The following is a 27972-nucleotide window of genomic DNA, read 5'->3' on the forward strand; positions in this document are numbered from 1 at the left end:
AAAAAGACCATGTATAGTAAGGCGTTTTAGGTGAAAAAAAAACATGTATAGTAAGGCGTTTTTAGCTCAAAAATAGATCATGTATATTAAGGTGTTTTTAGGTGAAAAATGACCATGTTTAGTATGGCATTTTAGGCAAAAAAGACCATGTATAGTAAGGCGTTTTAGGTGAAAAAAAACATGTATAGTAAGGCGTTTTTAGGTCAAAAAAAGACCATGTATAGTAAGGCGTTTTTAGATGAAAAAAAGACCATGTATAGTAAGGCGTTTTTAGCTAAAAAAAGACCATGTATAGTAAGGCGTTTTTAGGTTAAAAAAATGACCATGTATAGTCAGGCAAGGCATGTATAGTAAGGCGTTTTTAGGTGAAAAAAAGACCATGTATAGTAAGGCAATTTTAGATGAAAAAAAGACCATGTATAGTAAGGCGTTTTTAGCTCAAAAAAGACCATGTATAGTAAGGGGTTTTAGGTGAAAAAAAAAAAAAAAGACCATGTATATTAAGGTGTTTTTAGGTGAAAAATGACCATGTTTAGTATGGCATTTTAGGCAAAAAAAGACCATGTATAGTAAGTTTTAGGCAAAAGAAGACCATGTACAGTAAGGCGTTTTTTAGGTATACTAAGGCATTTTTAGGCAAAAAAAGACCATGTTTTATCAAAAAAAGACCATGTAAAGGTGGACCATGTTTTAGGTGCAAAAAAAGACCATGTATAGTAAGGCATTTTTAGCTCAAAAATAGATCATGTATATTAAGGTGTTTTTTTAGGTGAAAAATGACCATGTTTAGTAAGGCATTTTAGGCAAAAAAAGACCATGTATAGTAAGGGGTTTTAGGTGAAAAAAAAAACATGTATAGTAAGGCATTTTTAGCTCAAAAATAGATCATGTATATTAAGGTGTTTTTAGGTGAAAAATGACCATGTTTAGTATGGCATTTTAGGCAAAAAAAGACCATGTATAGTAAGGCGTTTTAGGCAAAAGAAGACCATGTGTAGGCGTTTTTAGTAAGGTATACGTTTTAGGTGAAAAAAAACAGCTAAGGCATTTTTAGGCAAAAAAAGACCATGTATATGTTTTATCATGTATATTAAGGTGTTTTTAGGTGAAAAATGACCATGTTCAGTATGGCATTTTAGACAAAAAAAGACCATGTATAGTAAGGCGTTTTAGGCAAAAGAAGACCATGTACAGTAAGCTCAAAAAAAGACCATGTATACTAAAGGGTTTTAGGTGAAAAAAAACATGTATACTAAGGCATTTTTAGGCAAAAAAAGACCATGTATAGTCAGGCGGTTTTAGGCATGTATATTAAGGTGTTTTTAGGTGAAAAATGACCATGTTTAAAATGTATAGTAAGGGGTTTTAGGTGAAAAAAAAACCATGTATAGTAAGGCATGTATAGTCATGTATATTAAGGTGTTTTTAGGTGAAAAATGACCATGTTTAGTAGCATTTTAGGCAAAAAAAAGACCATGTATAGTAAGGCGTTTTAGGCAAAAGAAGACCATGTACAGTAAGGCGTTTTTAGCTCAAAAAAAGACCATGTATACTAAGGCATTTTTAGGCAAAAAAAGACCATGTATAGTCAGGTGTTTTTAGCTCAAAAATAGATCAGGTGTTTTTTTGACCATGTTTAGTAGGCATTTTAGGCAAAAAAAAAAAGACCATGTATAGTAATCCTGTATATTAAGGTGTTTTGACCATGTTTAGTATGGCATTTTAGGCAAAAAAGACCATGTATAGTAAGGCATTTTAGGTGAAAAAAAACATGTATAGTAAGGCGTTTTTAGGTCAAAAAAAGACCATGTATAGTAAGGCGTTTTTAGATGAAAAAAAGATCATGTATATTAAGGTGTTTTTAGGTGAAAAATGACCATGTTTAGTATGGCATTTTAGGCAAAAAAAGACCATGTATAGTAAGGCGTTTTAGGTGAAAAAAAAACATGTATAGTAAGGCGTTTTTAGGTCAAAAAAAGACCATGTATAGTAAGGCGTTTTTAGATGAAAAAAAGACCATGTATAGTAAGGCGTTTTTAGCTAAAAAAAGACCATGTATAGTAAGGCGTTTTTAGGTCAAAAAAATGACCATGTATAGTAAGGCATTTTAGGCTAAAAAGACCATGTATAGTAAGGCGTTTTTAGGTGAAAAAAAGACCATGTATAGTAAGGCAATTTTAGATGAAAAAAAGACCATGTATAGTAAGGCGTTTTAGCTCAAAAAAGAGCCTTACTATCCATGGTCTTTTTTTGGCCTAAAAACGCCTGACTATACATGGTCTTTTTTTTAGCTAAAAACGCCTTACTATACATGGTCTTTTTTTCATCTAAAAACGCCTTACTATACATGGTCTTTTTTTGAGCTAAAAACGCCTGACATGGTCTTTTTTTGAGCTAAAAACGCCTGACTATACATGGTCTTTTTTTCGTCTAAAATTGCCTTACTATACATGGTCTTTTTTTGAGGTAAAAATGCCTGACTATACATGGTCTTTTTTGAGCTAAAAACGGCTTACTAAACATAGTCTTTTTTTGCCTAAGAACGCCTTATGCCATGGTCATTTTTTTGGGTTAAAAACGCCTTTCTATACCTGGTCGACATGGAGACCTCTATTGATCTGTGAGGGGTTCGAGGGGCAGTGGGGGTCAAAGAAAGTCAAGCCACTTGGATCAGGAGGCTCACATGGATCAGCTGTTTTATATGCAGATCCAAATGACGACGCCCCCTAATCAGATTGGCTGCCGTTGCCTGGGCGGATCGCTCTTGGATCTGCTCCACCCCCTAACCCCTCAACCCGGAAGTCATTTAAAAGCGCGCATCCTGAAGGACTGCTGCTGGTTGACTGCTCGTCTCAATGCAGACATTGAAGGCTTCTTGTTCGAATGGGTGGTGAGTGAGTCAAAGGCTGTGACAAGGCACGCCCTGCCAGGTAAGCAAACAATTGGCTAATTGAAGGTGCATGTGTTGCAACTGACATTTTGTGTGTTTCATTGCAGAATGGTGGTGTCCCTCGCACTGCATGGAGGTTTTGGCCAAATTGGTAAGCCCGTTGTTCACTTCAACCAAGCGTAGGGAAGTCTTTGCCCATGATTAGTGTGCTAATTTGTCGTGTTTTTTCTTAATTCAGGTGTTTGGGGAACTGTGCCATTGTCTTCAAGCGCATGCTGTCACCATTTTGACGCTTCTGTGCGAATCGCTGTAACAATTGCTGCGATTCCCAAATTTGTTGTCCAAATTTTGTTTGACATTAGACTGAAGACCAATCTGTGATTTAAGTAGTCTTTTCTCCTTCCACAGACAAAGTGGTCGTAGCTGCCGTGAGTGGGAAACAAATGACCTTGTTTGTGGTAAGTCATTTTTAGCCCCTCAACCGACCATGTAAAGCCTCATTGTGTTTCTGCAACTTAAAAATGAGCACTATTGATCTGTGATCCAAACAATTGGCTAATTGAAGATGCATGTGGCGCAACCGCCATTTTGTGGGTGTGTTTTGCAGGGCTGCCATGGTAAGAGGAAGAAAAGCAGGTGTGGAACACAGGTGAGTATAATTTGTGGAGCCAACTTCCCGACGTGGCCCAAATCTCAGATGCTTTTTACCTTTTTTTTTTTTTTAAACAAGGTCTCATCGCACAATGGTGCCCTCGCTTCACTGCATCGAGCTGTTGGCCAGACACACCAGCATAATTGGTAAGCCTGCTGTTCACTTCAACTAGGGGTAGGGAAGTTATTGCCCATGGGCTCATTTGTCATGTTTTTTTTTCTTCAATCAGGTGTTTTGTTTGAACAACTGCAACATGGCCGACTTTGCCCTCGTCGTCAAGTGCCAGCGATCGCGGTCTGGAGGCCACTGCGAATCGCTGTAAGTAGCAAATTTAAAAACTTTAAATTGTTTTTTTTTTGTAACACTCAAGCCCAATATCTAATTGAAGCTTTCTTTTCTCCTTCCACAGGTGAAGAGGAACTTGAGGCGACCGCATCTGAGGTAAGTAGGTTTCGATCTTAGGTCTCCCAGGTACAAGCCTTGTGCTTGTACCACTACACCACGGGGGGCGGGAGTGTCGTCGCGAGCGGCACGCCTATTTGACATCCTCGGTAAAACACTTAGTATATATTTTAAAGTATTATAAGTTACCCTCTTCGTCCTTTCAGAGGTTGTTCTCCAACATTCCAGATCCTGAACGATGTTCAGGACCACCTGATGCTGCTTGCATCCAGGCTTCTTGGCTCCGCCCTTGACCACCTCTGGGGGTTGGACCCAGTTGGGTATTGGCCATTTGAATTGATATTTATTCTCTCACCAGGTCGGGTTTTGAACCCAGACTGCCTGCGCCCAACGCAGGAGAGTGTACCTCGACACTACCGGTGACTGTGACATTCTTTGGGTTTTGGTCATATTTGATAGAAACAACCGAGGTCTCCCAGGAAAAAGTAACTAAGTGTTTTCATTGAATGCATACTAAGTCATTGAGTGGATTCGAACACAGACTGCCTGCGCCCAAGGCAGGAGAGTGTACCTCGACACTACCGGTGACTGTGACATTCTTTGGGTTTTGGTCATATTTGATAGAAACAACCGAGGTCGCCCAGGAAAAAGTAACTAAGTGTTTTCATTGGATGCATACTAAGTGATTGAGTGGATTCGAACACAGACTGCCTGCGCCCAACGCAGGAGAGTGTACCTCGACACTACCGGTGACTGTGACATTCTTTGGGTTTTGGTCATATTTGATAGAAACAACCGAGGTCTCCCAGGAAAAAGTAACTAAGTGTTTTCATTGGATGCATACTAAGTGATTGAGTGGATTCGAACACAGACTGCCTGCGCCGAACGCAGGAGAGTGTACCTCGACACTACCGGTGACTGTGACATTTCTTGGGTTTGGGTTATATTTGATAGAAACAACCGAGGTCTCCCAGGAAAAGGAACTAAGTGTTTTCATTGGATGCAAACAAAGTGATTGAGTGGATTCGAACCCACACTGTCTGCACGCAACGCAGGAGAATGTACCTCTACACTACTTGTGACCATAACTTGCTTTGCGTTGTGATCATATTTGATACTGACAATTGAGGTCTCACAGAAAAATGTAACTAAGTTTTTCAATTGAATGGATACAAAGTCATCGAGTGGATTCAAACCCACACAGACTGCACCCAACATTGTAGAGTGTACCACTACACTGCCGGGGAACATTACTTGATTGGTGTTTTTGTCGTATTTGATATTAACATCATAGGTCACCAGGAAAAAGTAAATTAGTGTTTTAATTGAGCTTATAGATCATTGAGCTGGTTTGAACCCACAATTCCTGCATCCCAAGCAGAGGAGTGTACCTCTACACTACGAGTATCTGTGACTTGCTGTGTGTTTTGGTCATATTTGATACCAACAACGTAGGTCTCCCAGGTTGGTCATATCTTAAAAATGGGAAAATCAAAAGACAAAAACGTTTTTAGTTTTTCCCACAGATTTTTACTGTTGTAGATGGCATGTAAAATACCATCAATAAATATGCACTTTTCAATTTTTTAGATGTACAGAAAACATTAAAAAAATCGACACACATACACGCGCACACACACAGACAAGTCTTGGATCAGGAGGCTCACTTGGATCAGGTGTTTCAAATGCAGATCCAAATGACCATGCCCCCTAATCAGATTGGCTGCCGTTGCCTGGGCGGATCTCTTTTGGATCTGCTCCACCCCCTAACCCCTCAACCCGGAAGTCATTTACAAGCAGGTGTACTGAGGGCCTGCTGCTCGTTGACTGCTTGTCTCAATGCAGACATTGAAGGCTTCTTGTTCGAATGGGTGGTGAGTGAGTCAAAGGCTGTGACAAGGCACGCCCTGCCAGGTAAGCAAACAATTGGCTAATTGAAGATGCATGTGGTGCAACTGACATTTTGTGTGTTTCATTGCAGAATGGTGGTGTCCTTTGCACTGCATGGAGCGGTTGGCCAAATTGGTAAGCCAGCTGTTCACTTCAACCAAGGTTTGGGAAGTCTTTACCCGTGATGAGTGGGCTTAATTTGTCGTGTTTTTTTTCTTCAGTCAGGTGTTTGGGGAACTGCAACATGGCCGACTGTGTCATTGTCTTCAAGCGCAAGCTGTCGCCATCATGATACTCGCTGTAAGTAACAATTGCTGCTGTTCCCAAATTTTGTTTGACATTAGACTGAAGAACAATCTGTGACTTAAGTTGTCTTTTCTCCTTCCACAGACAAAGTGGTCGTAGCTGCCGTGAGTGGGAAACAAATGACCTTGTTTGTGGTAAGTCATTTTTAGCCCCTCAACCGACCATGTAAAGCCTCATTGTGTTTCTGCAACTTAAAAATGAGCACTATTGATCTGTGATCCAAACAATTGGCTAATTGAAGATGCATGTGGCGCAACCGCCATTTTGTGGGTGTGTTTTGCAGGGCTGCCATGGTAAGAGGAAGAAAAGCAGGTGTGGAACACAGGTGAGTATAATTTGTGGAGCCAACTTCCCGACGTGGCCCAACTCTCAGATGCTTTTTACCTTTTTTTTTTTTAAACAAGGTCTCATCGCACAATGGTGCCCTCGCTTCACTGCATCGAGCTGTTGGCCAGACACACCAGCATAATTGGTAAGCCTGCTGTTCACTTCAACTAGGGGTAGGGAAGTTATTGCCCATGGGCTCATTTGTCATGTTTTTTTTTTCTTCAATCAGGTGTTTTGTTTGAACAACTGCAACATGGCCGACTTTGCCCTCGTCGTCAAGTGCCAGCGATCGCTGTCTGGAGGCCACTGCGAATCGCTGTAAGTAGCAAATTTAAAAACTTTAAATTGTTTTTTTTTGTAACACTCAAGCCCAATATCTAATTGAAACTTTCTTTTCTCCTTCCACAGGTGAAGAGGAACTTGAGGCGACTGCATCTGAGGTAAGTAGGTTTCGATCTTGGGTCTCCCAGGTACAAGCCTTGTGCTTGTACCACTTCACCACGGGGGGCGGGAGTGTCGTCGCGAGCGGCACTCCTATTTGACATCCTCGGTAAAACACTTAGTATATATTTTAAAGTATTATAAGTTACCCTCTTCGTCCTTTCAGACGCTGTTCTCCAACATCCCAGATCCTGAACGATGTTCAGGACCATCTGATGCTGCACGATGTTCAGGACCATCGTGCATCCGGACTTCTTGGCTCCGCCCTTGACCATCACTGGGGGTTGGACCCAGCTGGCGGTTAGCCCTTTGAATTGATATTTATTCTTTCACCAGGTGGGATTCGAACCCAGACTGCCTGCGCCCAACGCAGGAGAGTGTACCACTACACTACTGGTGACTGTGACATTCTCTGGGTTTTGGTCATATTTGATGGAAACAACCGAGGTCTCCCAGGAAAATATAACTAAGTGTTTCAATTTAATACATACAAAGTGAGTGGATTCGAACCCACATTGTCTGCACCAAACGCAGGAGAGTATACCTCTACACTACCGGCTACCATGACTTGCTTTGCGTTGTTGTCTTATTTACTACCAACAACTGAGGTTTCCCGGGAAAAAGTATCTAAGTGTTTTCATTGGATGTATACAAAGTCATTGAGTGGATTCGAACCCACACTGCCTGCACCCAACGCAGAAGAGTGTACCTCTACACCACCAGTTACTGTGACTTGGTGTGTGTTGTGTTCATATTTGCTACTAACAACTGGGGTTTCCCGGGAAAAAGTAACTAAGTGTTTTCATTGGATGCATACAGAATCATTGAGTGGATTTGAACCCACACTGCCTGCACCCAACACAGGAGAGTGTACCTCTACACTACCGACGACCGTGAATTCCTATGTGTTTTGGTGATATTTGATACCAACAACTTAGGTGTCCCAGAAAAAGTAACTAAGTGTTTCAATTGAATGTATACACTATCATAGAGAAAAACTTCTGCCAACCTTGCTCGGGTTCTGTTTACTCTGTCCATCTGAACAGACGCTAACAATCCATGCGTTAGAACAACTTCCGCTTCCGGCCTGGAAACACGAAACGGAAGATGACACAATGTAGTGAGGACATAAAACATTTCGGTCAAACAGAGTATGCATGGTCATTTTTTTTTGGCTCAGGGTTGGTCACATCTTAAAAAAACGCCACAAATCAAAAGACAAAATGTTCTTACCTCAGATTTTTACTGTTGTGGCTGGCATGTAAAATCTCATCAATAAATATGCACTTTTCCATTTTTAGTTTGTACAGAAAACATACAAAAATCGACACACATATACACACGCGCACACACAGACAAACATGCACATAGCGACATATGCCGCTAGCATCATCATCGATTTTTTTTCTTACCCCAGGGGGTCATTTATACTATTCACATTGGCACAAAATGTTACCTCAAACAAAAATATTGTACGGTGATCTCATGGAAGCTAACAAGACGTCATTCCGCTTTTCCTATCAGCAAGTATACAGACGTCCGTGTCAACACGACTTGCTAACCAATTCAGCAGCACCACAGTTTGCCTTCACATAGCCAAGAGGCGGGCAACGTCGAGGTGCCATTCGAGAAGTCATAAGCAGATGCTATTGTAGGTATCTTGTGCCAGAGTGAGGAAGTTGTTGTTTTAATTAGCCCTTAAAGAGTCCATTACGGGAAGGCCATAAAGTCTGGTCACAGAGGAGGAAAAAAAATCTACTTCACCAAGTGGGCCGCTCGGATGTCCTCTGTAGCCAGACTTTGTGGACAACCTTTGGTCACCACTATAGCAGTCTAGTGCGGAAGGTCTTTGTCTTGTCAGCACTTTGGGCATCTGGTGGAGAGGTCAGAGGTCTTGTTGTTACTCAAGCAGTCTTGCGTGAACCCTTTCGGTCTAGTCATCCAGAAGTCCAATGTGAAACTCATGAGTACTCTTAGCAGTCTGGTGAAGAGGGTTTTTGTTGTTCATGTATTGTGTGTGACACTTGAGGTCTCAGCGATCCACAGAACTGAAGTGGAAAGTTTAGGTCTAGTCAGCACTCCAGCAGTCTGGTGTTTAAGTCCTAAGTCAGTTGGGCTCTCTAAGAGGGTCATCTGAAGTATTAGGTCTCCTTGAGCACTTATCGGGTCTAGCCTAGTCACCTTTCTTGCAGTCTACCGTCAAAGGATGAGGTTTCGTCTACATGCTAGAACTCCAGTGCAGAAAGTCAATCGGGTCGTCACATTTTCAACGCACCTTGCATAGACAGCACCGAGGACAGAGCGGCGTACGTCAGTCACTCTTTGGAGGTTGGATGAGGTAATCATCACCGGTCCAGGGGAAAATCCTTGTTCAAAACAAAAGAAAAAAACATCCTTCAAATGCCGCAATGTAGGAGATGATGTAGCACCACCAGCAGTCAACACTCAGCTCTTCATCTGTGCATGGAGTCCGACTCGGATCCTTAACTGTCCCTTCTTGACTTTGCAGCGGGTGGTTGTAAAGTGCTGTTGGGGCCATGCTCCTCAGGGGATGCTCCGCCAGGAGGTAGAAGAGGCCTCAGGTGGGTGGTGCCACCGGTAACCGTCCGGGCGGCCGGAGTTTGGGCGGTGGAAAGCGTCTGCTTGTTGATGCCTTTAGTGGTTTGTACCGGATTCTGAGCAGAAGTGGGCCTCGGAGGCCTGAGGGATGCCATGAGGGAATTGCTGGAGGAAACGCTGGAGGACCCAGCTTCCGTCGAGGTCTTGTTGGAGAGATTGGGAGGGGACGTCTTCTTGTTGCACGACTCACAACAAAGCTTGTGGTATCCGGGGATGGAGCAGTAGCGGGCGAGAACTTCCATTTGACAGAAGATGGATTTATCCCCTTGGCATGCCTCATCTAAAAAAACAGAAGAGACATTAGAAATCGCGGCAAAGTCGTGTTTTTGCCACCAGGAAGGTTTCATACTTGACATGACTTGAAGCACCGGGTGCCCAGACACCGTTTGGTGCAATGCTTCGTCTTTGGTGGTCACATTCTCCAAGCCAAAAGGGGGCGACAGTTGTCCTGGAATGGTAAATACAACTTTGCTACCACCTGGCAAAATGAACCCCAAAAGTGGATCCATCTTCAGTTGCTTACTGGAACTGTTTTAAGTGACTGCGGATGTCACTTTTTGGGCAAAATCATATTTGGTCATAAGTACATGGAACCATATTTGGTCCCGGAAGTGGAACCATATTTGGTAAAGCGAGTTTTGTCTCCAGGAAAGCGTACCCGGACAAGGAACGGCAGGCTTGCAAAGGAGCACCATCTCGGGTTTGTCGCCCTGGCATTGTCCCACGGTGTTGTCATTGGCCTTGCACACCACTTGCCTTTGCTGGATGCCTTCGCCGCAGGTCACAGAGCACTGGAGAGCATCACACGCATAGCCATCGTTCACAAGCACACGGATGATATCTATGTGTGTGTATGTCTACCTGAGACCATGCCCCCGTCCTCCACTGGGCGGGGCACGCAGTGTGGTTGCAGGCCCGCTTGGTCTCGGGTCGTTCCTGGGTGCAGTGTTTACTGTGGACGGAGCGGTTGGTGCCATTGTGGGTCGCCTGCATACATTGCACCGCCCTAGTCTGGTAGCTTTGCTTGCCACACGTCTTGCTGCAGGCGCTCCACTCGTCTACCACCCACCTGGAGGGCGCGCGACAATGTTTCGGTGTCACAGAGAGTGGAACCGCTTGCGATATGACTTACACGGGCTGGCTGCAGTCTTGGACGTTGCAGCGTTTGCGGATGGGTTTGGGCTTCTTGTTGCCATCGCAGAAGTTTCGATGCACCAACCGGCTGTCGCTCTTCCTCCTGCAACCGTATTTGGTGTATTGGGTACCTGGGGGAGCAAAAAATAACATAAAAATAGTACCGGTCTGGCAGTGAATGAGCAGTGAAAGGGACTGTTTTGGGAGTCAATTATTTTCCAAAACATTTTTTTTTAAATTCTTGTCTTTTTAAAACTTGTCGAATTTACCGTACTTCTATTTGAAGAACTGAGAGTTAGTTAAGTAGGGACCCCGACGTGATTTACAAAAGGTTCATTTTAACTTTTGGGCTTTCACGCATGCTCTGGTGGATTTTTACAGACAGATTTTACCGTATCCGTAATTAAGTTTGTTTCTGCGTCGGCGTCTCCACTGACCTCCGCCACAAGGTTTGGAGCACTGCGACCAGCTCTTCAGCGCCCACTCGTATGAATCCAACTCGGCTAGGAGAACATTGTTGCTAGTGATGAGAGGCAGAAGGTCCTCGTGGATGATGTACTTGTACGTCAAGCTTATCTTGGCTTCCTCTTCCAGGGGAATAACCTGCCATTCGCATAATCAATAGCGCTATTCAATGGGGAGAAGAAATGGACTCTGATGCCTGCGCACTCACTGACAAGCACTAAGATTCCTTCGTATAGCGGACCGGACGTCCGCAGGGTCTCTTTGCCGTCTTCTAGGGTGTACTCCCACTGCAAACCGTTCTCGATGAACGTTTTGGACTCTGCGTCTTGGCTTTTTGCGTTGAGGATGAAGTTGCCGGTCACTTGGTTCTTCACCGCTGTTAGCAAGCGAATCACAATGTATATTTTTAGACAACATGCTTTGTGAGCGTCGTTTTAATGAAAGTGTGTCGTTCAAACAATTGGCCATAGTGTCTTTCAACTCACCGATGACATGAGGCGAGGTGTCGTTCTTCTCAATGACGATATGATGGGCACCCACTGGGATGTCGAACATTTTCAGCATTCCTAGCATAACATATAGGCCATTATTTCTTTTTCTTTTCAATATAATCATCTGAAAAGGCTTTTTTTGTGATATTTGCAAACAGATTCCACGGATACTATTTCTACTCCCGGGTGATGACCGCGGACATGAACTGTGTGACAAAAAATGGGCAACAGTGTGCAAGGCAATTACCGTTCTTTTTGGGCGTCTTGGTGAGCGATAGTTTGACGGTACGACAGTGCGAGTTGTCACCTTCGCACACGCCGCATTTGTCCTCCTCCTTGTAAGAGCCCACCTCCTTGTCACAGCCCACGTGCTGCCGAGAGGGAGGGAAGAGCAAAGAGGATGATTATCCTCTCAACAAGATTGGATTGGATTGGATTTGCCTTTATTAGTCTCACAGTGGAGAAATTTACATTTCACAGCAGCAAAGTGATGAAAGGAATGAAAGTAGAAAAAAGAAATACATGACTAAGATGCCAGACGATGTGCAAAAATGTGTCCACACCAGTGGCAGGGTTTTTGTCATTTTCACTCGAATTGCAGGACTCACAGAATATTGAGTTTTGGGACTACATAAACATTAAATTCAGCGTAAGAAACATTAGACTCTCTTCTTTCATCAGAAAAATAATAGTTAATATAATAGTTATAATAATAGTTAATTCCTAAGTTACATGGTTCTGGAGTTATATGAGGTTGAAATGGGGGCAGATGTACAAAATACACTACAATACATCTTGATTGCCATGTTATTGGGTTGGATTGACTTGGTTTAGCCTTTATTAGGCTTGCAGCGGAGAAATTTAGATTTCACAGCAGCAAAGTTATGAAAGGAAGACAAAAGGAAAGGATGAATTAGAAAAACAAAATATAGGAACTGCTGTAAAGGCAGCCACTCTCGCGGCGCCATCTTAAAGTCCAAAAAACAAAATACTAAATAACAAATAATCCGTTTTGCGGAACGTACCAGACATTCACCACGCGCGCAGACACTGAAGTGGTCCGCGTAGCTGCAGCGGGTTCCGTCGTGCATCACCTGGTTCATGAAGACCACCTCGCCCGTTTCTTTGGACCTGCAGCTCAGCTCGCACTTGCGACTCTCTACCGACAACGACAAGATCAACGTCAATTCCGTTGTTCATCTTTTTGTTTGTTTGTGTGTTTGTTTTGGTTTCCTTACCGTCCGCATGCTCGTGAGGCAGCCAAGTATGCTTCATGTTGTTGTGATACTTGTTGCTCCTCTGGAAGCACTGCTGAGCGCGGAAGTCCTCGTAGGGCCCGGCGCACTCCTCCGTGTTGCACATCTGGTAGTCTAAGGCCGAGCCGGGACATTCACGACCACCGTAGGCCGGCCTGACACAAAGCATCCCGGTAGGTTTGTCAACTTTCAGTCTTCAGTGCAAATTTTAGGGTGTTTTTGGATGATGCAACGTATCCATTGTGGCTCAATATGACTTCACATATAAGGCGCATCTGCATGATAAGGCGCAGAGTCATCTTTTGAAAAAAAATCTTGACTTTTGGGTGCGCCTTATACACTGGAAAATACGATAGTCTTTCTCAAATCTTTTTATTAATTTATTCTTAGGAAAAAATGTCATTACAAGACTGAAAAAAGCAAGTAAAAATCGCTTTTAAATGAAACGATACAGAGCGGAATTTCTATCTGAGCAAAACGTAATTTTTTGATAAAAAAATCAAATCATTTTATGATTTTTTTTAATGAAAAAAAAACTATATAAAAAAAAATAATCTGCAATTTAACTCATTCACTGCCAGCCATGTGCAAAAATGTGTCCACACCAGTGCCAGGGTTTTTGTCATTGTCACTCAAATTCCAGGACCCACAGACAATTGAGTTTTGGGACTACATAAATATTCAATGCAGCGTTCGAAACCTTAGAGTCTCTTCTTTCATCAGAAAAAAAGAGTTCATTCCTAAATTATATGGGTCTGGAGTTATATGAACTTGAAATGCGGGTGGCCGTGCAAAATACAACATACATATTGGTTCATATCACGCTTTAACAACAGCTGAATCTAGAACAAAGCGCTAACATGGACAAAAGGCAAATGCTGCTCCCTTGTGGAAGGGAAAAACATAGCCAGAGGGCATGGCCAGCACTTTAACGGCAGCCAAGCAAGAAAAAACAAAACCCGTACAGAATCAGGAATGGCACTTTCTGTCATATTTTCAATTCCCAAATAAAATTCGTGAATGGCAGTGAATGAGTTAAATAAAACATCAAGCTCGCCCGGCAACACGTTGTCATGGCACTTGACGGCAAGCTAAAGTTAGCGGCGGACACTCACGGGGGGTCGTTGCACTGGCGACTGCGGGAGCGAACGCCGCCCCCGCACGTCCGCGAACACGAGCCGAACTTGGACCAAGAGCTCCAGTTGCCGTCGTGGCCTTGAGGTTCCTCCTGGCTGGACCTCCAGATGCAGTGGCCTTTGAAGCACCACTTGGAATGCAAACAGTGACAACATTTTTAACATGTTTGTTTTGTTTTTTTAACAACATTAAATTACATGTATTGTCTGTTGTCAATTGTATGTCTTTTTAGCCACGTTATAAGTGCCTCGCATGTCTTGCACGCTGGGTCCGAGAGGACATTAATTTCATCTGTGCTGTATGTCATGCATATTAGCATATTTGACAATAAAGCTGACTTTGACTTTAAACAAAATGGCCGTTTTTTCAATATACCATACCTTTCCCGGCGCACATTCCGTTCCATCCACCGGTGGGCCTTTTTTGGTTTTGCAGAAGTACTGATTGTCAGGATGGCTGCACCACAGCTGCTTGCAGGGGTCATACGTGCGAAACTGCAATACAAAGCAACGGTGGGTGCAAGTTGGTCCACAAAGAGCTGACAGTTATCCAGGTTTACAGCAGCCTTATTTTAAGCGGCGCAACTTTGCTCTGTTTTTTCCCTCCGACTTACAGCCGTGCACATCTTGTAACCCACACCAAAGTCAAAGCGGCATTGCTCATCCATGGAATAATTGATCCCGGGAAGCTCGGGAAGTTTTGGCCACTTGTGTTCAAAGGGATCATCCAGCAAGCAGTCGTACGAACTGAGGGGCGAAAAAGAAGAGATCGGCACGACGCCACAAAAACGGCAACGGCGTAGGGGGAGAGACGCACTGGATGTAGCGATTGAGCTCCTGCCTACTGCAGCGAGACCAGTGGTAGCGATGGAAAGCTGCCTGGACCAGCGGAGCCATGATGCTGCCCATGCTGGTCTCGTCGGCGCATCGGTTGCCCTGCCCGTCGTGTTCCATTCCCAGCCTGTCGGCGGACAAAACGAAGTCCAGTGACTATTTTTTGTTTCATAAAGCTAATAAAAAAAAATCAGGTTGTAGGACTCACACATGTCCCGTCTCATGGGCGACCACAAAGGCGGAGGAGAAGCCGTCCTCGTGGTTGAGGGTGCAACTCCGCAGCGGGTGGCACATCCCGGTCACCGGAGCGTAACCTGCCCGACAGCAAAACCGAAGCTGGACACATGACCTCAATTATGCCACTCGCTACCTCGATTGCCCCACCGGAGGAGTGCGGGTCACCATGGAAACGCATCTTGTTAGTTTGCACCGTGATTATGTATACATTTACACACGCACACAAAAAAATATAGATATACAGTAGCTATGCATATGTACATGTACTGTATATATACACACACTATGAATGTATATACACTCATATATACACACATGCATATACACATACTGTATATGTATATACACTACACACATATACATATATATGCACACATACATATATACACACATACTGTATAACATACTGTATATGTATATAAACACACATACATATATATATATATACACACACATATAGACATACATACACACATACTGTATATGCATATACAGTACACACATATATACACATACATACACACATACTGTATATACACATACTGTATATAAACATACACACACACACACACACACACACACACATATATATATATATATATATAACTATATATATATATAAACACGTATATACATACACATATATATACACATTCTGTACATGTATTTACACGCATATACACATATAGACACAAATGCATACATGTACTACTCAGAAATTTAGAATATCGTGAAAATGTTTATTCATTTGAGTCATTCAACTCAAAAGGTGAAACAAATAAAAAGTTGCAATGCATGTTATCGGACTAAATAATATATTCCTTTCACCTTTTAAGTTGAATGACTGAAATGAATGCTTTTTTTTAACGATATTCTAATTTTATGAGTAGTACCTGTATATATTATATATCATATGCAGTATACAGTATATAGATAAGCAGCATGACAAAATCTGCAGACGTTGACAAACAAATGGATAACATAGCAAAGCACAAGGACACGAATCAACTCGATCAAGAGGTGTGCAGCGATGCCGCTTCTGAAATGTTTTTGGCATGCAGGTAAAAAGCAGAAAGAAAAACGAGACAGCCAGACAAAAAAAAAGAGAAAAAAGAAAGACGTGCGTGTCACAAAATGCTGAGCGCCAATGTGGCCGTCGGGTTTCTTTGCGGCTATATGGATAAACGGGTGGCTGGAGCGATGCGCGTGACACTAAAGCCATTTCTTTTATCCAGCCGGCGGGTGAAACGATTAAAGAAGCAGACGTTCTAGCCTTTGCATAGGATAGCGTCATTACGCCAGTTATGCGGAAGCAGCAGCGCAGTCGTTCAGACTTTTCATGGTCAAGTGAGGTCAAGTGTTCTGTTTAAAACAGTGAATATATATATATATATATATATATATATATATATATATATATATATATATATATCAACTAACTCAGCAAAAATATGAAAACTCATTTTACAAATCACTGAACAAACAAGCAAATAAACGACTCTAAGCTGCCAGCTACCTATTGATCGCGATCCACGAAATGGGCACCCCTGCTTTTGAAAAACAAACTGGGATCAGGCGCTAACGCTTGCCAACGTTTCCCAGGAAGCCTAAAAGTCAAACTTTGACAAGCCGGTGCAATGCCCCTCTGACGGCCTGTCCAAAAATAGACCCCCTACACCCTCCCCCGGTTGTTATGATCATAACACGCATGTCGCCAAGGCGACAGCGGGACGGCAGGTAAAACGTGACCTCGCCTTCCGAACGTGACACGTGCGCTTGAAAAGATCACAAGTTCACACGCCAGGAGCACAGAGTCAGTTTTGTTGTCTCTTGGGGGTCGGGGGGGGGGGGGGGGGGGACTAAAATGGTATTATCTGAAATGGAATACTGGACATATATGTTAAGCTATAAATGAAAATATGAAAAATCATTCTGATTTTTCACTCCATGCCAAAAACGTTGGACAATCACCCCCTACCTTTATTTGCATTATTGAAGGGCTTCAAACGTCCAATGTACGCCGCTGAAAAGCCGCTCACGCAATTGACAAGTCGTTTAATTCCACATCATGTATAATTTCAAGTGTGAGATTTAAAAACAAGTTGTATAGTTGAGGAAAAATGTGTAGAAAGATCCCCCCCCCCCCCCCAAAAAATTAGAAAAGTAAAGCATCATTTTTTTTTTTTTTTTTAAGTCCCGTATTCTCTAGTGTATACGGCACACCGGAGTATAAGGCGCACCCCCAATGAATTGTGTACATGTACGTATTTTCAAATGGAATTTTTATCTGAGCAAAACGTAATTTTTTAAATCAAAATTCAAATAATTTAATTACAAGATGTTTAAAAAATCCACAATTTAACTCAAAAACAGTACCAGAGGTCTGACCAGCGCTTTATCGGCACCCAAGCAAGAAGAGACTAAACCCGAACTAATTCGGGAATGGCGCTCTACGTCATATTTTCAGTTCCCGAATAAATTTGTGAATGAGTTAAAAATGCTTTTAGATGAAAAGAAACAGAGCCGAATTTGTTTGCTAATTTGTTACAGAGCTCAATTGCGGACCTTACCTGCCCTTTTTTTGTGTGTGAACGCAATCAGAATTCAGCATTCAGTCTGCACAGTCCTCGATCGAGAGTCGAATACAGTACCTTGCATACCTGCGGGGCCAAAATCTTGCCTGGTGAGGAAGATGGCGTGATCGTGATAATCGCTATGGTCGGGATCGGCGCGCTGTTGCGTGTTGGCCCAGCGACAAACCTGCTCCAGGCTGCGCGATGGGTTGCCACGTTCGATCAGGTTGATGGACTGAAAATAAAAAAAGATGGCCACTTCATTAACCTTAGTAAATTCCATTTTAATTCCGTAGCAACGCTAGTCAAATTTTCGCTTTTTTTCCATCTTTAATTCCTGGCCATAAATCAATGACTAATTATAAGTACAGCTCAAATATGTCAAGTAGTGTTTGCGAGCTTGCATGATGCAGGATGACGAGCAGAAATTGGCAACCGAGAATATTTCCACCAAAAACGAGACATTGTCGATGCTGTTGAAATCCCCAAACAGTCTGGCAAACCGGAAAAAAAAGTGAAGGGGCCGAGGCGGATGGGGGTTGGGGTAGTGAGGTGGTCAAGGGTTGGTGGTCAGGGGGTGGTGTTGAAGCTCATCGCAATATGGCGCCGGGCGTTCTGTTTTGACAACCGGCAGTAGGAAGCATTTCCGTTTCAAAGCGGGAAGCTGAAGCGCAATTACTACTTTCCTCAGAGCCATTTCATCATCAAAAATGGCTACGAGAGTGGACCGTAAAGAAAAGAAGTCCACGATAAGAAGAAAGGAGCGTCAGCGCAGAGCGCCGTTGCATATGTGGAATTGGCGCAGCTCGTAAATGAAGGGGATTAACGTGGCAGAGGCGGATGTGGAACTGCCGCTGCTTGGAATTGAAGCGGATTTACGGGACAGGAGATGTGAGGCAATCTCTTTTCGTGAATGGATGCGAGAGCTTCGTGTTCGCATTCAACATTAAGCTTGTAGCAGACAGACATGCACATCGCACCATGACGTCCCTGACCCACTGGTGAAAAGGAGACTTTGATCCTCTTCCCTTTCAACCAGAACTGCTTCATACAACAAAGAGGGTGCAGAAAGTGTTTAAAATTGAATGACTGTGTCTTTGTGTTGTCATATTATTTGTCATTTAGTTATTTTGACTTCAAGATGGCGCCGCAAGAATGGCTGTCTTTACAGTGGCTCCTATATTTTGTTTTTTTCTGCTGTGAAATGTCAATTTCTCCACTGTGAGATTCATCTAATCTAATCTAATCTAAAAAAAGAAGATTTTTCTTGAGCTAACCTGTCGATAGCCGACCATGATCATGCGCACCAGGACGATGTTGATGTGGGTTCCTAAGGACTCGTCGTGGTAGATTTCGTCCACCTGCAAAGAAGGATAAACGTTAGCATTTGAGGTTAACGACAGCACGTCACATGCATTTGTTTCATTTCCTGTCCAACTCAATGTCTCCATGATTTGAAATCCAATTTAAAGGGCGGGCTGGACTGATATTGTTTTCCTAGACTTGCCTTTTTTTCGTGCGCAACGTTGTGACGTTATTCGCGGAGGGGACGGCTCAGCTGACCCAGAAACGTGTCAGCTGCTGTTGACGGCGCCGTGCCATCCGCTCGCTCCGCCTCCCATTCCGAGCCGTCGTGAGGTGAACGAGTTTTATTTTTGATAAAAAAAAGGTCGCTCACTCCACATGGTCGTTCGCAAGCTAAACCGAGCCGGGTCACGTTTTGCCCCCCACTGCCCACCCGTCACCTCCATCCTCCCCTGTTTGATCCCGAGGCTGAACTTTAATTTCAAATCTCAATTCCTTTTGTGTCAGATTATTATTATTTATTGTTTTAAGGGAATGAACGCAGGCGTGCAAATGGACGTTTACAGAGCGGGCGTCCCCGGCTGGACATTGACATTCCACGTGACTCCGACACGGGTCAGCGAGTCATCGCCCGAGGGCGAGAAGCTTTCATTGGTGAACCACTGGACTGTCTTTTGGAGAGCCACCAAGACCCCCGCCGCGTGCCATTCCTCACCCGCGTTTTCGCAATGAGACCTGAATATTGTCACCCCCCCACCCCTCTGTCCCCCATCCACCCTCCTTCAGATGATAGTCACTTCCTGGTATGTCCTCTGGGATCATGTGCGGCAGGATAATTGCAAAAGCAGGAGGAACACACATGTACACACACACACACAGACATACATACACATACGCAGACTGGGGGGGGGGTGCAGGAATCGGGCTACAAACGAGAGAAGCAGCTGTGGGCTGAAGACGCGAGGGCGTCCCTGGTTTTACGCGCAGCATCGTATGTCCGCCCGCGCCTAAAACAAGACGGCCATTTTGCCGTCAGGCACCTCGGTGGCCACCTTGTCCTTGCACGGGGGCTTAAAATTGTCAATCACCGTTGTTATTTGTATATCGTATTTTCCGGTGTGTAAGGTGTACCGAAAAACCTAAATTTTCTTCAAACGATGACCATGTGTCTTTCATCAGAAAAAAACGAGTTAATTCCTAAATTATATGAATCTGGACTTATATGAGCTTGCAATGGGGGCGCCTGTCCAAAATACAATGCAATACATATATATTGGTTTATATAGCACTTGAACAACAGTTGAAAGTGCTAAGCTAGCCATTGTGGCTCAATACGCACCTGCGTAATAAATGTAGAAAATACAATACATATTGGTTTATATATCGCTTGAACAATAGCTGAAGCTGCAACAAAGCGCTAACATGGACAAAAAGGAAATGCTACCCCCTTGTGGAATGGAAAAACATAATAATAATAATAATAATAATAATAATAATACATTTTATCTTTAAGCGACTTTCAAAACTCTCATGGTCACATTAGTCACAGGATCCGTTTTTCTGCAGGTGAGCAGCGGCAGCCACGCGCGCCAGCGTTCGCTCAACCCGGAAGTAACTCAAATAGATAGAAAGCTAGCTAGCTAGCTAATAGTTAGCTAATAATAATAATACATTTCATTGTAGCACTTACACAACCGCTGCAGCTGTAACAAAACACTTCACACAATTGTCAACATAAAGCAAAATAATAAACACAACAGGAAGATAAAAACATAGGCAGTTGTGCATGATTTAGAAAACAAGCCAGAGGTCTTACTAGCTCTTTATCGGCACCCAAGCATGAAAAAGCAAAACCCGAACGAATTCGGGAATGGTGCTCTACGTCATATTTTCAATTCCCGAATCAATTCGTCAATGGCAGTGATTGAGTCAAGGGGGTCGAATCAGTACTCGTGTTTATCAGAGAATCAGAATCATAATGAGGCAAAAATTATTCATTTTTTTTTTTAAACGTCTTTGACGGGCGGCGGGTTTCCACGAAGGACCCGCATTGCGAGCTCCGCCTTCTCCCACCTGCCAGTCAACTCTTTTAATTGGGCCAGCGCGGCTTATCAGGCCACCGTGAGGGCTCGGGTGGTAACTGTTACCGAGTGAAACCAGCGCCCTGTGAAAATCTGACTTGAGGGATTTGGACCGCTTAAGTAGATTATGGTGGAAGGAGCTGCTAGAGTCCGTAATGAATGAGCTGAAGATTTGTTTTAACCTCTTCTGTAATCCATAAACAGTACACGGCGAAGTGGTTGGGGGGGGGGGGGGTATACAAAATTACTCCAAACAATAATAATAATAATAATAATAATAATAATAATAAACGATACTTGACATCTGACTTACAATATTCATGAGTGTCAACACGTAGTTCTGGACGTGCTCTTTGCCGTGGAATCGCACCACCGAGTCGTCCACGGCGAGAAGCACCTCGATGTTGTAGTCGTCCTTCTTGGCGTGCCGCCGTTTACGTTCCGGTTCGGAGACTCGGCGCCGGATTAGGTCCACGGCGGCCGGGAGGTCGGCGATACCGTCGTGGGATACTGCGAACGGGACGGCGAGGAATGCTTAAAAAAAACGGATCCAGTGCATGGAATTTTTCCTTGGTGAGCGTTAGTTAGCGTTTTTATCCTTATTTTCACCGATCGCCATCAAACTGTCAAGGGCGTACCATTAAAAGTCAAAAAGGATCCCAAAGGCCATCCGTCATCCTTTATTTGAGACCTCCACCACCCTCGTGTAATTTTCTTTTTTTTCCGGGTGTTTCTATCTAGCTCGATCAAAAGCCAGAAACCCGTGAACCAACCAAATTCGATTTAGTTAGCCAATAAATCTGTTCGCACAGCTCCTTGCCAGTACCGCTTCAGAATCAGATTCAGAATCATCTTTATTTATAAGGGGAATCACTGGAAAAGGTGGTGGGCAGGGTGCGGAGGGTCCAGTAGGATTTTCCGCACCCGTGTCTATGTTCATGCATGACAAATAATAATGGAGGACACTAATAAAGGCTAATCTAATCGCCTGCCTGCCTGAGGGGAATTGCTGAAAAAGGTGGTGGGCAGGGTGCGGAGGGTCCAGTGGGATTTTCTGCACTCATGACTTGATTCTTGCATGACAAATTAGCATGGAGGACACTAATAAAAGCAAATCTAATTTATTCTAATTGCCTGTCTGAGGGGAGTCGATGGAAAAGGTGGTGGGCAGGGTGCGGAGGGTCCAGGAGGATTTTCCACACTCATGACTTGATTCTTGCATGACAAATTACCATGGAGGACACTAATAAAGGCTAATCTAATTTAATATAATCTAATCTAATCGCCTGCCTGCCTGAGGAGAGTCGCTGGAAAAGGTGGTGGGCAGGGTGAGAAGGGTCCAATAGGATTTTCCAAAGTTCAATTTTCTTTTTTTTTCTCAAATTGAATGTTTTGAAGCCCTCACCTTCGTTGCGGATGTCGTCGTCACGCTTGACAGCCGAGTGGCGGTAGACCACGTGCACGCGGCCCTTCACCTCCACGTCTTGCCGGCCTTTCTCAAGGGGTTCGATGAAGAACTCTCCATTTTTAGTGCGAATCAGGCCTGCCTGGAAACAAAAGAGGTTTTGAAATGCAGTCGCTTTCTTCCCATTGAGCCCCAACTCGAAAGGGAGGTAATTACAATGAAGGCCAAAGATGTCGAGGAGGTTTTGAGGGGTTGCGTGGAGGGCAGTGACGCAGGTCGACATGTTTTGTCCGGTCTCACTTGAGCTTTGTGTTGAATGGCAGACGAAGGCAAAAGCTTTCATTCTGCCATCGCCGGAAAGTTCCCTTCAATTTCTTTTTTTTTCCATTTCTCAAGTGAAGGTAAATGCCTCTTATAACTGCAGCAATCACTCAGGGGGAACGCGGAAGGTGGGGCGGGGGTGAGTGGGATATCTTTTTCCCATTGTTACCATGACGGCAATTGAATCACTATCGGTGAAGGTGAGCGAGCGACTTCCGACAAGTGAACAACTTGACGCTTTTGAAAGGAGTATATTTTCTTGTGGTCCTCAGTCAAATCATTGTTATAAGAACAACCTCTACCCCCGCCCAAAGAAAGTATAAATAAAACGTTGTTGTTTGTCAGCGGGATTTTTTTCTAACAGACCTCAATTGCTAGCAGTTTTTCCCCTTTCACAAAGGGGGGATGCGATGGCAGGGGGCGGGGTAACTTGCATATGGAACTGGCCGACATCACCTAAATGTTTTTCCATTTGTGCGCCGCTGTATACTTGCCGCTCGCAGACAATCAAGCCCCCGTTAGTGGCCCACACCTCGCTTTCGTCATTTTGGCCCAGAACCCAGACGAAACTGCTCATTTCCTGTCTCCGGCTGTAGTCTCCTTGCTCATGGGCTCCGGAGTCGCATGACATGGCCTCTAATCATTAGCGGAACTCTCCCCTTTGATTGTTTGTACCTGTAAACGCCGGACCCTTCATATGGTATCTTTGGTCCAGTTTCAAAAGAGCCTCCGGCTGCAGAGGAGCGGCTGTGCTTTGGAAGGATCCGGTTTCAACTATGCACTCCCACACCTGAACCCATTCTTGTGTGTGGACATTTGGGCCTGACAGGAAGCCACGCCCCCCTGACCATATTTGGGATGCTATGCTAAAATTGAACCAGCAGATTGAAAAGAAAAGATTTTGACCATTTTCTCACAGCTGGGGGATGCAAGCGTAGGGGGGGTAAACAATGGTCCCCTACAAAGACATATTTTCATCCCAAGACGTCCGACAGCGGCGCGGAGGCGAAAAGTGGATTGCAGGAAATGCCAAGTGAGACTTCCTCGGCATTTCGTCAGAGAAGAGGGGGGGGGGTAGGAAAGCGAGGCAACATCTGGAGAGAAGAGTGTACACCGAACCAGACGGACGTGAAGTCTGCGGGGCTGTCAGGGACCATTTGAGCGCATGAATGGACACACGGGCGGAAGCAGCACCAGATGAGATGAGATGAATGAATGAAAGAACCAACAATCTTTTTTTAGGGCGGTAGGGGTGAGATCCCGCAAAAATAAAAGCCTTGCGTGCACAGACACGTCCGTCCGTCTTTGTGTTGGCGTGGACGTGAGAGGACCCACATGCAAGTGTGAATCAAGCCCTCAAAGTAAACAAGTGCAAACACGTTCTGGGCTGCATACTCCACTCGAGTGTTTGTTGTTTTTTCCCCGATGAGGTTGCATTCGCTTCATTTGTAAAATCTGTGCTTCTTTCTCTTTTGTTTTTGTTTTTTTTAACTCATTCACTGCCATTCACAAATTTATTTAGGAATTGAAAATATGACAGAGCGCCATTCCCGAATTTGTTCGGGTTTTGTGTGTGTGTTTTTTTTGTGCTTGGGTGCCGATAAAGAGCTGGTCAGACCTCTGGCAATGTTTTTCCCCTTCCATGAGTGGGCAGCATTTCCCTTTTTATCCACGTTAGCACTTTGTTCCATGTTCAGCTGTTGTTAAAGCGCTATATAAACCAATATGTATGTATTGCATTGTATTTAGGACAGCCACCCTCATTTCAAGCTCGTATAACTCCAGACCCATATCATTTAGGAATTAACTCTTTTTTCTGATGAAAACAGAGAGTCAAAAGTTTCTTACGCTGCATTGCATGTTTATGTAGGCCTAAAACTTAATATTCTGTGGGTCCTGGAATTCGAGCATTCGAGACATTAGAATCACCGTGCTAAACAAAGAACAAACCTTGACGGTGCTTGATCCGAACCACAAGAGGACGTGCATCTATGTTATTTGCGTTTTAAAGCGTGTTGATTGTAACTCAGTCAACAGGCGCAAACTTATGTTGATGAAGTACCACTGCAAGTAGCACTCGCGTTAATTAGCTGGCGACACATGGCGTTTAATTACGCGCAGCGTGAATGACCCGCTCGCGCTTATTAGCTATTCCATGACACCCAGATGGGCTTTGTGCACAACATTCACCGAAACAAATTCATTCACCGAGTTGATGAAATTAATTGTCGCTGGAGGTCTTTCATAACAACCCCTGGCAAAGTCACGCGGGGTTTGGAAAAGGCTTCCGTGTTTTTGCATGAAATCAAAATGAACACAAACGTCACAAGTTAAGCTAGCCGGCTGTCATCTCGCAAACAAGTCCATTTAGAAATGCAAATATGTGTCACCTGACCTCACTGCTGCTTCACACATTCATCTGCCAGACATGTGCAAAAAAGTACCAGGGTTTTTGACATTCTCACTTGAATTCCAGGACTCATAGAATATTGACTTTTGGGACGACACAAACATTTCATGCAACGTAAAAAGCTGTAGACGCTCTTCTTTCATCAGAAAAAAGACTTAATTCCTAAATTATATGGGTCTGGAGTTATTTGATCTTGAAATGAGGGCCAAAATGCAATGCAATACCTACTGTACATATTAGTTTATATAGCGCTTTAACAATAGCTGAAAGTGGAACAAAACGCTAACATGGAAAAAAGGGGGATGCTACCCCCTTGTGGAAGGGGAAAAACATTGTCAGAGGTCTGGCCAGCGCCTTATCAGCACCGAAGCATGAAAAAACTAAATTCGAACACATTTTTGAATGGCGCTTTACGTCATTTTTCAATTCCCGTCGTTTGGTCTCGCAGGCGACTTGTAAATGAAATCACAAGGTGCTTACCAGTCCGTCGCAGTTGCTGATAGCCACGGTGGCGTGCGGCATGTCGCTCACGTCGCCGGTGAACACGCAGTCGCCGTGTAGATTTTCCTCAGTTTTGGCTTCAAAGTCCTCCTGCCACTCCAGCGAGGCCCCAGGGGCCACCAGCCTCCTGTTGGCCCTCAGTCTCAGGTGTAGCTCTTCGCCGAAGATGGTGACGTTGAAGAATAAGAATCCGGCGTCCGAGGAGGGCGTTTCGGGGGCGCCGCGGGCCACCCTGCGGTGGGTTTTTGTCCTCTTCCTCCGACCGGGACTTCCTTCCTCATCCATGGACAGCACGTGGGACTTGAAGCGGCCGCGGGCGTCCGTGCTGAACGGCACCACCAGGCCGTAGTCTCGTAACTTGCCGGAAAGTTTTTCTGAAGGGACGTTCACAAAGTCAGTTCACACAATCTCTCATTTTAAATGCAAAACTGCAGTGAAAAGTATTCCGAGCCATTTGGAGCGTGAATACTTTTTAGCTACAGACTTGACAGCCACTTACCATGTGCCCTAGCAGCAAAGGATGGCTCCAGTGTATTTGCACCTTTCTCTGGATCTGGAATTTGGATGCTAAATTGATTATTTCATGTTTTCCAGCTAAAAAAACAAACATTCGTTAAGTCCAGTTCTTTAGCTAACAGGCCACAATGCAACCAAATGGCATTTTCTGGACATTCTTCGCAAACTAGCAAAACAACTAGCCTCTGATAACCTTGCATGGATGGACAGCCTTGCCTGAATTAACGAATTAGCTAATTGACTGCCAAACCTGCCCAAGACCAGGTTTGGTTGCCCCCTTTTATAATTTAGTATAATTTGGAAGAAATATTGTAATTTTGTTACAATAGTTCCACACCACATAAATAAATATTTGTATCCTTGTCTGGATCTGCAGCAAAATAAAATTTGGTGGAACTATGTCTAACGTTTTGAAACATCCAACCAGGAGTGATGAAAATAAATAAATAAACATTAAATAATTAATTAATAAAAAACAATTAGTAATATATTAATCAATAATAAACAATAACTCAATCAATAATAAACAGATACATAAATAATAAAATATAAAAACATGCAATGCAATTAAATTTGATGGCGCTTGGGTTGAATATATTTCTTTTTTTTTTTTGGTACACAACCTCTGCCAACTTGTCCTTGATTGGTCACATGGTGACTAAAACGTCATCTACCTTCATCAAATTCCATTTCTCGCTGTCTCTTTCCTTTATTTGTTTGTTTACGCAACCAACAACCCGCTTGCCGAGGCCCGATGCGCAAAAAGACTTGGGCACATCGTCCAAAACATTCTCAACAGCGCCGATTTTCTTGCATGGAATGAAAAGCCACTCACCAAATGTCCCTGCAGCAAAAGAAAGCTCCAGCAAAAGTTGACTGAGTGAAAAGCACATGAGAACTTGCAGCCACCCCATAACGGAGGCCCCCCCGTTTCTTTCTTTTGCTTTCTTCACCGTGTTAAGTCGTCAAAGCGGATCACCGGCGAGGACGCGGCGGCTCGTCCCGGCGCCCGAGTCCGCAAACTGCGCGCAGTCTCTCGGCCTGTGCTGAGCCCCACAGACCGATGCTGGGCCATCCGTGTAGGAGGCGAGGGCGGTGGGGGGAGGCAAATGGGGCCGGCGGGGAGGGATGGCAACCGGGCCCGCTGCAAGCAAACAAACAAACAACCAACCGTGGAAGCAACAAAAACTGCGCTTTTCTGCCCCCCACCCCTGTAATCCGGCGTCTGAGTTCCCGTCGGGAACTTTTCACAAAGTCACTAGACGCTCTCACTCCGGGAACATCTGCAAGTCGTGCAAACTCCGCTGCTCGCTTGCTTGTGTCCACCCCCACCTCCAAAAAGTGTTTGTCAGTATAAGTAGCAACCCTTCTCTTCAGACAAGCACATATTTAGCCAAACAAGCACCCCAACACTACAAAAAAAGAGGGAGGGGTGCTGGGTGGTGGGATATATGATCGTCACATCCTGAAAAAGAAAAAAAAATGAAAGATAACAACTCCAAAGATAATTCAGAGGAGGGGAAAGGAATGCACCCTGTTTCCACTCCTCAACACACTGGAAGCGTCGTGAAAACATTTTCGGAAAGCGAGTTCAGTGATAAGAAATCCTCATTCTTGTTTGTACGCATGTGCAAGTTGCAAACAGTCTTGAAGAAGCCCGCGATAAGAAGAAAGGAGTGTCAGGGGGATGTGCCGCGGCTTGGAATTGAAGCGGATTTACAGTCTGTGGGACAGGGGATGGGAGACAATCGCTTTTCGTCAATGGATGCTACAGCGTTGT

At 44.0% G+C, this 27972-nt stretch overlaps 2 protein-coding genes across 30 annotated transcripts in view; one reads left to right on the plus strand and one right to left on the minus strand.

The window, feature by feature from the left end:
• The window catches only part of LOC148887594 (uncharacterized), a 28574-nt gene extending 20515 nt beyond the window's left edge, over window positions 1-8059 (plus strand). Inside the window, exons 2-18 of one of the 29 annotated variants that reach the window (XM_089015909.1) lie at window positions 2708-2930; window positions 2998-3041; window positions 3129-3199; window positions 3299-3348; window positions 3498-3539; window positions 3621-3688; window positions 3772-3860; window positions 3952-3983; window positions 5790-5858; window positions 5926-5969; window positions 6056-6134; window positions 6225-6274; window positions 6424-6465; window positions 6545-6612; window positions 6697-6785; window positions 6876-6907; window positions 7075-8059. In XM_089015909.1, the coding sequence (XP_088872035.1) occupies window positions 2708-2930; window positions 2998-3041; window positions 3129-3199; window positions 3299-3348; window positions 3498-3511 (402 nt within the window). In that variant the 3' untranslated portion in view covers window positions 3512-3539; window positions 3621-3688; window positions 3772-3860; ... (8 more) ...; window positions 6876-6907; window positions 7075-8059. The other 28 variants (XM_089015910.1, XM_089015917.1, XM_089015916.1 and 25 more) reach the window with 28 other exon arrangements.
• A 73-nt stretch (window positions 8060-8132) lies between these two features.
• adamts14 (ADAM metallopeptidase with thrombospondin type 1 motif, 14) lies at window positions 8133-27498 on the minus strand. The gene is made up of 23 exons (XM_089015887.1): window positions 27028-27498; window positions 26176-26229; window positions 25656-26050; window positions 22445-22586; window positions 21353-21549; window positions 18931-19014; window positions 17732-17888; window positions 15052-15157; window positions 14827-14970; window positions 14624-14756; window positions 14391-14504; window positions 13989-14140; window positions 12856-13028; window positions 12643-12776; window positions 11865-11988; window positions 11612-11692; window positions 11339-11502; window positions 11099-11264; window positions 10660-10792; window positions 10389-10596; window positions 10186-10318; window positions 9877-9975; window positions 8133-9807 (listed from the first exon to the last, which is right to left on the minus strand). The coding sequence occupies exons 1-23, from the start codon at window positions 27104-27106 to the stop codon at window positions 9392-9394; spliced, it is 3588 nt and encodes a 1195-aa protein (XP_088872013.1). The 5' UTR covers window positions 27107-27498; the 3' UTR covers window positions 8133-9391.
• Between the last annotated feature and the right edge of the window lie 474 nt (window positions 27499-27972).

Source organism: Hippocampus bargibanti, linkage group LG15 (genome assembly GCF_051943395.1).
Source record: "Hippocampus bargibanti isolate YZ-2025 linkage group LG15, ASM5194339v1, whole genome shotgun sequence".
In the NCBI taxonomy this organism is placed as follows: Eukaryota; Metazoa; Chordata; class Actinopteri; order Syngnathiformes; family Syngnathidae; genus Hippocampus; species Hippocampus bargibanti.